At 38.0% G+C, this 9,776-nt stretch overlaps 1 protein-coding gene across 1 annotated transcript; it reads right to left on the bottom strand.

Annotated features, from left to right (window-relative positions):
* Nucleotides 1-17: 17 nt before the first annotated feature.
* On the bottom strand, nucleotides 18-9,745 carry BCCIP (BRCA2 and CDKN1A interacting protein). Its single transcript, XM_084289912.1, has 7 exons — nucleotides 9,616-9,745; nucleotides 7,674-7,748; nucleotides 7,182-7,262; nucleotides 5,951-6,043; nucleotides 5,260-5,447; nucleotides 3,729-3,909; nucleotides 18-503 (listed from the first exon to the last, which is right to left on the bottom strand). The coding sequence occupies exons 1-7, from the start codon at nucleotides 9,742-9,744 to the stop codon at nucleotides 333-335; spliced, it is 918 nt and encodes a 305-aa protein (XP_084146038.1). The 5' UTR covers nucleotide 9,745; the 3' UTR covers nucleotides 18-332.
* Between the last annotated feature and the right edge of the window lie 31 nt (nucleotides 9,746-9,776).

Below are 9,776 nucleotides of genomic sequence, written 5' to 3'. Positions count from 1 at the left end.
TTTACTAGAAGAAAACATATAGAAGCACTTTTATTAACAAAAAGAGTTGCAGACATTGTTTTGTAACATCACAATATATGACTTCGATCTGGTTAAAAACATTTTGAGCAGTTCTTCAGTTGTTTTTTTTGTACCACTGGACTTTTATTGACCGTTTAATGATGATACCAAAGATGTAATATTTCGAAATATTAATTTGATGGGTATTTTTAGTTGTCTTTTAAGCGTACAGAGGAAGCATTTCAGCAGTACAAAACCGTTAACTCCATAGTAGTCTTCTGAAAATATTAAGTTTTGCATTGCTGCTTTATAAAAAAACTTTATAGGAAAGTTCATGGAGAGAGATAGTCTTTGAGTTTATCCATAATTGCATTAATTCCATCGGCTGGAACTATCATAACAGTCCGCAAAGGTTTCATTGGTACATCATCGAAGGACCATCGGCCGCCCAAACAGGTGTCACTTTCCTCTTGCACAGAATAGTTGAACTTCAGAAGAGCTTTCTAAGCAACAGAAATAAATGCATTAGGATTAAGTGTGTTGATTAGCCTGAAGATAATACATCACCTAAACAAAGTAAAAATAACGATCCTATCATGCACATGCTTGCTAAGAAGAAAAAGTTATTTTCTTCCCTTTTCAAAGTCCACCAAAACAACCTACAACAGAATCCCCTATTAAGTGCATTAAACTATTTGCTTTTCACCTTTATTTTATAATTCATATTAAACTCTAAAGTAACTGACATCATTACATTTTGGTAGCATCAGAATAAAAAACAAAAAGGAAAAACTAATGCCCCTTTTTATTTGCTTACTGTGACTCATTGTTCACGGTTTTAAAAAGACTATTGTTCATGGTTTTAAAAGAGCACCTTTAGTGGACCCTTAGAAGTCATAATAGTAAAATGTTATAGTAAATACAACAGAAATGGTTAATAATTTTATCAATCAATCAATAATACTAGACCTAGAGAATTAGCAGATCAGCCAAAACCCAGGGAAGAACAGTCAGAGACTGCAGGCAGATTGGAGCCTGCATGGAAGGGGATAGTTTGGTGCAGGCAACATGTGGAAGGCCTGATGGATAGGAAAAATTTACTTAACAAGCGTTTCTAGTAGTCACATGAGCCAGTTTATGAAGTATAAACTGAACTCCTAAGGAGAAAAACTAATCTAACATCTACCCTTTGCAGGGAAAGTTAAGTTCCAGTCTCCCTGTAGTTTGGCTATTTACTAACTGTACCTCAAGGCTGTAAATTGAATTTGGGAAGATTGGAAGAGCCATCAAATTAATTGAGTGGCTTTGCTAAAGAACAAACAATTTGAGCAATGGAGGCCCTAAACTTTTAATCAACTCCAAGTCTGTTTGTAATAGAGTTTTTCTTCTGCTCCCTCAATAACATTTTAAGGACCAGAATAAAGCACAGCCAAGGAACTGACAAGTGCAAGAAGGCATCTCTCTCTTTTATTCAGCTCTAAGTATCTGCCTCACTGCATTTAATACCATTTTATGGAAATCTAATTAAGATTGTGTGACTGAGGAGGATATACACTCCAACTCTAATTTATTTAGCACATATATATTCTTAAATTCAGAGACTAATCTAGAAGGATTAGAAAGGAATTCTAATATTAGGAGGACTCTAATATCCTTCAGAATGTGTTAAATTATTTTGTTAAAAATGCTAGAAAGACTTACAAAGAAAAGCATGTTCAGTTAGAGTCTACCCACTTGAGTTGGAAATTATTACAATTTAGATGAAAACGTACAATTAGTCTTTAAAACACTTCTCAAAATAACATAAAAACAAACGTAAAACAGGTCTTCTAGAATGTAACACCTGTGGACACATGGGCATCACAGGCTTCTCCCCTTCATGTTTTTAATAACGTGTTTACACAGAGTTCATTTTCGGTTGGTAAAACTGCTGTGACAAACACAAAAAGGAAACCCTAAACTTGTTGCTGCAGAGAGGCTACAGTGGTACTCCCTGTAATTATCCAAGAATGCGCCCAGCTACATTTTTCTTCTTCCCAAGGAATATAATCATAGCCGTATCATAGCCTCTACAGAGAGAAACGTCATGAATGATTACACATGGAACTTGTGCCATTAACCATGATGCATGTGCAAGGACTTTATCCTGTAGGCACTGCCAGAAATGAAGAAACAATGGGCTCTTCACAAAACAATAACATTATAGAATAATATTTTTAAAGCTTTGGAAAAAGAAAAAAGAAAAAAAGAAGGAAAAAAAACAAACACAAAGTTTCTATGCGTTTCAAATTACGTTTTTAATTTAATTTCCTGCATCCTTGCCTTTCTTGATTTCGCTTGTGACCAGAATTGTGTAGGCAGCCTGCCTTGGGAAATTGGAAGCAATATTTTCATCTCAGTATTTTTACACTTAATATTAATATACTTGTTCTGAGTATAATAGAAATAGAAAAGGGAAGCGATTTCTACTTGTGTTGATCTTCAAAGGGCATACTCTGAGCAGTCTTTGGAAATAACAAGCATCCAAAAGGAAATCGACACATCAGCTTTGCACACAATACCAACAACACAACTGCAGAGCTTTGCATCTGTTACGTTTCTTGGGAAGAATTCTGAGAGAAATACGTTTAATTGCATTACTAAATCTAAACAAAGCCTCAACAGCTGTTTTTCGGACATTGCTCTAACTGCATTAGAAGAAAAGGAAATGAGATCTGTGTTTTTAAGTATTGCCATGTACTGAAGGTTCTGATTGAAAGTCCAACAACAGATCCCTCTGCATCTTTTTTTGGAAACTTTATTCTTTTAAGTGTTTAAAGCTGTGACACATGATTAAGTTAGAGCACCCTGCAAAGCTACTACCTGTTGTGTGAGCTGCTGCTCTCAAATGCCATTTGTTACGTAGATCATGCTAGCTTAAATCCCTCTGACAAAGCTAACCTGCTCAACCAGCAATTCACAAGCTCACAGCCAGTCTTCTTTAGTCAGCAGTTTAGCAAGTCTTCTGCATTTGCTATTATTCAGATTAAAGACAAGAACTCCACCATTCCCCAAACTAAAAATGAGTATCAAATTGTTGCAAGGGAACACTAATAAGTCCTGGGACACGCAGTTAAATTCAATGCCCAGATTCATTACCATTTATTCATCCTCAAAATGTGGACATTTCATTTACGAAATTTCAACAAGTCTGACAATTATTACATTCAATTAAGGCTCTTGAACATCGCTACATAAGTAAAGAGATGGAGTTAATTCTCTGAGGCCAGGACGCACAGAAAATATCACTCGCTATTTCCCCTGAAGTCTCTGCCTGTTGCAGGCATCCTTCACATCTTTTCATCCTCCTCATAGCACTGGTATCAGGTAGCAATGCTGCCACAGGCAGAGCCTAGGCAATACCATTCTTACCATCATGCTAATTGTGACCACGTTGAGATCACATTAGTAAATTTATGCCAGTGCAGAGGGTTAATCAATAGTTTGGACTTATGGGTGCTTGTCAACAGCCAGCTGAACATGAGCCAGCAGACTGCCCAGGTAGCCAAGAAGGCCAACAGCAACCTGGCCTGCATTGGAAATACTGTGCCCAGGTATTTAATTAAAAGCTGTATTTAATTAAGAGATATGTAACCATATCTTTGTAAAAATACCTCTCAAAGTGGGTACACCTTTTTGTAGATGTTGTAAAGAAAAACATTTTGAACTAATCAAATCAAGTACGTTACCTCATAAAAGAATTCTTCCTCTGCATTTGCAAACATCAATTCCTCCTTTTGCTGATTTTTCTTCCCTTCTCTCTTCTTAGAACTGCTCTTTGTGGCTTCTGTAAAGGTCTTGCTGATAAGAAGGTAATAGTGGCACTTTCCGCACGGTTTGTTTGTTCTCTGTGCTTCCATCAACTCTTTCCTAAAGATAAATGAATGTTTACAGGTACAATTTAAAAATAAATGTTTACACACACAATTTAAACCTTCAGCAGTGTAGAAGTAAAACTTGTGATGTATTAGTACAGAAAGCATATTTGTACTGCATTCTATTATTTTACTGGTGCCTCAGAAAAAAATTTGTATACGCATTCCTAGTACTTAACATACTATTTGCACTTCAAATCAATAAAATAAGGATGTCTTTTCACCTCCCTCTGCCAACATCTCTTTTTTCCAGAATATTGTTCACAGCAAAGAAAGTATTTAAAAGGATTTGAAGTGCAGCTCTCCTTCAAATACATCACTTTATCGCTTCCATGAGGAGCTCTAACAGCCAGAAGATACTCTTGCCCACCCTTGTGTTACACATTATCACTGCAATGCTCCAAAACCACTAAAGACGAAGAGATGGAACTGAATTTGAGTTGTGGCAAGTGCAGTCCTAGTAGTAAACCTCAAGATCAAGTCCTTAAGTACCTCATTTTTTAATTTAAAAACTTTACTGACTAACCCTATCTATGTGTTTTTTTCCACACCAAAGTAGTAATTCCTTGAAGGTCTACATGTATGTTATTGTTTGAACGATCCATAACAGCAGCCAACCTAATCTGATTTCTCATCTCACTGAAAGGGGAAAAAAAAACAAACACACGCATCTTCATTCAATTACTAGAGTTCCTCAACCAACATAATTTCCTGGTTCTCAATGTGGCATTAAAAAAATATAACATCGTATCACAGCTGATTTATTTACTTGCTGTCACCCAATCTATGATGTAAATAGAATTCAGAAGAGAGCAACCATCACCTAACCTGCTTCACTCATTTATCCCAAACTAATCAAAATATTGCATATGGTTTTCATGAGCCAGAACTTATCCACCTGATAAGACTGTCCCTCAATCCAAAACTTCAGTTCCAGAGCCAGATGATAACAAACAATCAGAAATATCCAAGTTGATCAACATTAGCCAAGTTACAATTTTTAAATTTTCCTAGATCAATATGAAAATAATCTGCAATACAAAGAGAAACTATAATATACACATAGCTATTTCTTTAGAGGAAATCGCTTAAAAAAATATGTGCTGTGATAGTATCTTAAATATATTGAAAAGTTTGAAAAGCCTGAGGATAGAAAAAATATTACAAAAACACAGAGGAAATTTCATCTCATATGAGACAAAAATTGTTTTTTCAGTTCATGTCTTACTTATACCTATGGTATCAGTTCTCTTAACACAGTTCCATATAAATAAGAATTCTGAAGAGATAGGAAGGAAAAGTACTGTTCAACATCACATTAAGGAAAAAAAAACACACAACTTACTGAAGCTGCTGGTGCATGGGCAAAGCAATCTGTGGTGGTACATTAATGAATCTTTCACTTAGTAGTAAACCCACAGGCTTAGTATCATCTTTTAGGAGCTTATCCAGTTGTTCAACTACATGCTGTTCACAATTTTTCTCACACCGGCTTAGAATCAGCTCTTTGATTTGTTCAGCACATTGTGTACCCTAGAATCAAAGTGTACATTTTCTTTACGTTCACACAAGAAAATTATTATTCACACAAGAAAATCTTGATATTGAACTTCAAGAGAATATTCAACAGGTCTATCAACTTCCTTAAGTGGTTCCTAAAGCACTGTACAATGTCCCTGAAATTATTTACCAACCCTGAAGCTGAGGGCAAGCAACAGTTCTTAACTGGTAAGAACGCAAGTAGGAGCTACAACATCAGTACATTCAGCAGCAAAATCTGAAATCTGCAAAAGATGAAAGTGAAGAAATACAAGAGGATGACAGTCCAGTTGCCCTGGAACTACTTGTCACACCTAATTTTAATTATCTACTCCAATATTAGCTTAATGTTTGACCTTCAGCAAGTTATGCTGGACTAGATCCAAAAGAAAAAAAAATCAGAATACTGAACCAACTGTCTAGGCTTGTTATACAAGGCAGAAAAGCAGAACAAAGCCTCACTTACGACGGCCTAGAAGTTAATCAGGAATACCAACCTTCCTTTCAGTTAAGTTTAAGAAGCTTATAAAACCAAAGACTTCATCGTCGTCATCATCATCATCACTGCTGTCTTCTTGGACTTCTGCTTGCTGTTTAATAAAGAAAAAGCAACAATTCATATTGACATTCTATTTCCACTCCCAGCAGCAAAAAATGTTCTTCTTTCTAGAAGATGCTCGGCAGATGACAACCATGTAGGTAATCTGTACCAACACACAACCTACAAATTCTGGTTATGGTTATGAAAGTGCCACATCATGGAATGGCTCTGTGTATTTAGAGCCAGCTATTGAGAGCAAGGTCATGCATCTCCTACAGCAGGATCTTTTGAAAGGCACTAAAATCTGATAGCTCATATTTAATATGCAGCTTACTGGTATAAGGGATAGCACTACCTTAAGCAAAACATATTTTTTTTTTGGTTTCTAATGCAGAGGAATAAACCTACAAAGCCTTAAAAAAAGAATGTAGAATAGAGATTTAATAAGAAGAGCAAGAAAAAGGTCAACAACACATTAAGAAACTTGGCCAAGGAATAGGGGATCATGCAGTTGTAGCATAAGGATTATGTTAACCTTGGGCAGAAAAACTGGTGGCACGAGAAAAGGGAAAGCATAGCAATGACACAATGCAACCCGGTACCATGGCATAACTGTGCCCTGCAGCCACAGCTTGTCCGAGTTTGAAAGGAACAGCACCACGAGATCCCGAGCACTATACAGTACAGTACTGAACAGCTTCCTTGGCCAGCAATAACTCAGGAGTCTCTGCAGAGTGCTCCACTGCCATAGGAAAAGGAATTCAGGGCTTGCTTCAGGGTCCTTTCCTACACCCAAAGAATTCTGTAGACTACTGAGGAAACCACAAGAAGAAATTGCACAGGGGGTATTTTTGGTGTATACTTCTGTATATCCTGAGAACGCAGGGAAATTTTAAGATCCTATTTCTTACTGTAACAGAGATACTTCAATGTTAGGACTCTACCACGCCAAAACTCATTAAGAAAACTGAGGAGACTTCTGTATGTGAGAAGAAAGCAATCAAATTCCTTGCTTGGTTGAAACTAGACACAGAAAATCTCACCTCCCATAGAACAATTATTCTCAAAGCAAGAAAGCAAGCAAATTGCAAACAACATTAAAGATGGGAGCCACTTCTGGAAGTGTGTTATTTTATTTCAAAGTAAAAGGTATTGTGCCTAATTTACAGAAGTGATTTCTATCTTACCTTGATAATACTTCCAATATGATTCTGTTGTATTAATATATCCGTTAACTCAGCAGTGTTAACGGGAGCTTTGAGAAACAACTGGAAAATAAGAAACAAGTATTAAGATGTTTTAGACCTGGTACTGTATCATGGGCCACTCAGTAGAAAATAAAGTCAGAAATTTCTCTAAGTTGTTATGCAATGGTGTGTACCTTCTTTAATTTCCATTTAGTGGGGTTTGTTTATTCCTACAATGTGACACCATAAAGACTCCAAAAAGATGATTAACACTGAGTGAGGTTTTCCAGGCGGCAACTAACATAATGAAGAAGGAAAGATTGTACACACTGTGGCCTACGGTTCATTGGGTGAAGTTCTTGAAACTGTGGTTTACTACACATTTAGTAAAATGGGGGTGTATTTAATTTCACTAGCACGGTATAACTATGAACCCATACAAGTAATGTGAACCAACAGCTCTGTGCAACTCTACTACTGAAACCAAAGTACCTGTTGAAGCAACTTCTTTATCCCGCTGTAGTCATTGTCGGATATTGAATGCGCTTCAAATTCAATATTCACTTCCTACAAAGAAGCAAAATGCAGAAAATCAAACATACTTGTCAGGAAGCTCTACCAAAACAAAGCTAGATCATAGGAACTTGAAAAAACTTGAAGTAGTCAACATCAGAAACTGATCTTATTTCCATCTTTCGGTAACATTAGCCATTTTACACTTTATCATTTTTTCTGTATTCTTCAGAGCGCACCTGTGAAAGAAACTTTTTAAAATTAACTTTAAATTGCATTGTAAACAAACCTGTAATGCTTTGTTCCTGCAATCCGGTTCCCATAATTATGCTTATTATAACCACATAGACTCTTAGTGTCAAGAAGTTTGACCCAGTCATTTAACCTCTTAAAACTGCAGGATTGGAGTACAATGCCTTGGCTAAAGATGAACTTTTCTGCAGACATTTAGACTATTACAACCAAAACCATGCTTCTGTTATTTCCTCTAATACCAATGGAATCGTTATCCGTCTCTGGAAGGCTGTTTAGTAGACACACAATGAGATTCAGTCAGGGCAAAACACGAACCCAAACTGTACCTTCTTCCAGAAGGAACGTGGTGCATCCACCAAACGTTCTCCTGGTATTCCATATAACTAGCACTACCTGTCAAATCTGTATTGCCTACTTGTATTTCTGTGAATCACTGTTCAAGATCATCCAAACTGACTTTGCTATTTAACTGTGGGGTTTCATTCCACTTTCTGAACGATTTAAACAACCCAGCCTTACTTTTTCACCCATTAAGACTCATAACTCTCTCTGATCCCAAATCAAGGTCATGGACTAGACTGCCTGCTGGGAGCACAACCTTAATAGCATACTTATAATGCAGAAAGCAGGTATAAAACTAATTTTGAAATGAAAATCAGGAGACTCACTGTCACATATATTCTGCTATGGTCTAGCACAGGTACATGACACACAGAAAATATCCTCAAAGGCCCACTCAAACAGTGCTCTGAGGCTCAAGACACTTCATCCACAAACACCACCATATAAACCACCATTCTACCAACATTTTGAAGGAAAGCTACCTAACGCACTTAAAAAATATGTTAGGTCAAACTAAGTCAATACCCATTTTATGTGGCACGTGTCTCTAGCAAGTGGTAAATGTGCTTTTTTGTCCTGTTAATATGACTGATACTAACTTTCTATTGTGATGGTTTAAAAAAAGTATTTTTTTTATTTGGTAACAAGCTAACTTAGGCCTTATCTAACAAAACAAACCAAAAAAAAGTTAATTAACTCAAAGTAAAATCCTAGTACATAAAATAAATGAAATATTTGTTTTGAAATATACCAGGTTCAAAAAATAAAAAAAAAAAAAAGGAAAAAAAAAAAAGGATACTTCTACTCTTCTGATCCATTTAAGCCCTATAAAAATGAGAAATTTCCTGCTCACCCTAAGCCTATAATAACACTGAAATCTGGGACCCATCCTCCCAGAAAAATGCCCCTGCCCAGTGCTGTGTTCCCTGTTTGTGCAGGTACAAAACCAGAGAGCTCAGGGAGGAAATCAACATTGCTATTGGTGCCTGGTGCGGGTCTTTTTTCTCTAAACACACCGAAATTAACGCAAATCGGCGCACACGTGTGCTGAAGGCACTCCTAGTAAGCAGCTGGCAGTGGCTTCATAGAGGAGCTCGTTTGGTGGCTGCACCACTCGCTGCAGCCCCAGTGAGCACAGGGGTGTCCTCAGCGGTATCCTACAGCCTCCTTCTATCGCGACAGACCCCCCTGCGACGACAATCGCCGACCTGGAAGCGCAAACCAAACACTCCCGGAGAGAGGCAAGGCTTACACGCTAACCACGAACCGGGGGGCGGGCGAGTCGCTGCCCTGTCCCCCCCCGAGGTACCCAGGAGCCACTCACCTCCTCCACCCGCTCCTCCTCCGATCCCGATTCCCCCGAGGACTCGGTCTCGGAGCCCGATTCGGACTCGGAGCCCGGCTCCGGGGCTGGCGGCTGGGCCCGGGCCCGGCGCTTGGGCGGCGTGGCCATGGCGGGGCGGCGCAGGCGCTGCGGGGCCGGAA

This window comes from Netta rufina (assembly GCF_964035555.1).
Source record: "Netta rufina genome assembly, chromosome: 7".
In the NCBI taxonomy this organism is placed as follows: Eukaryota; Metazoa; Chordata; class Aves; order Anseriformes; family Anatidae; genus Netta; species Netta rufina.
Note: the sequence above shows the minus strand (reverse complement) of the source record. Positions and strands in the feature narration are given on the sequence as shown.

Coding starts and splice junctions, on each gene's coding strand:
- BCCIP (XM_084289912.1), bottom strand. CDS start 9,744: ATGGCCACGCCGCCCAAGCGCCGGGCCCGGGCCCAGCCGCCAGCCCCG. Junction 7,749..9,615: donor AGGAGGAGCGGGTGGAGGAG/GTGAGTGGCTCC, acceptor GCTTCTTTGTAG/GAAGTGAATATTGAATTTGA. Junction 6,044..7,181: donor ATATTGGAAGTATTATCAAG/GTAAGATAGAAA, acceptor TTTATTAAACAG/CAAGCAGAAGTCCAAGAAGA.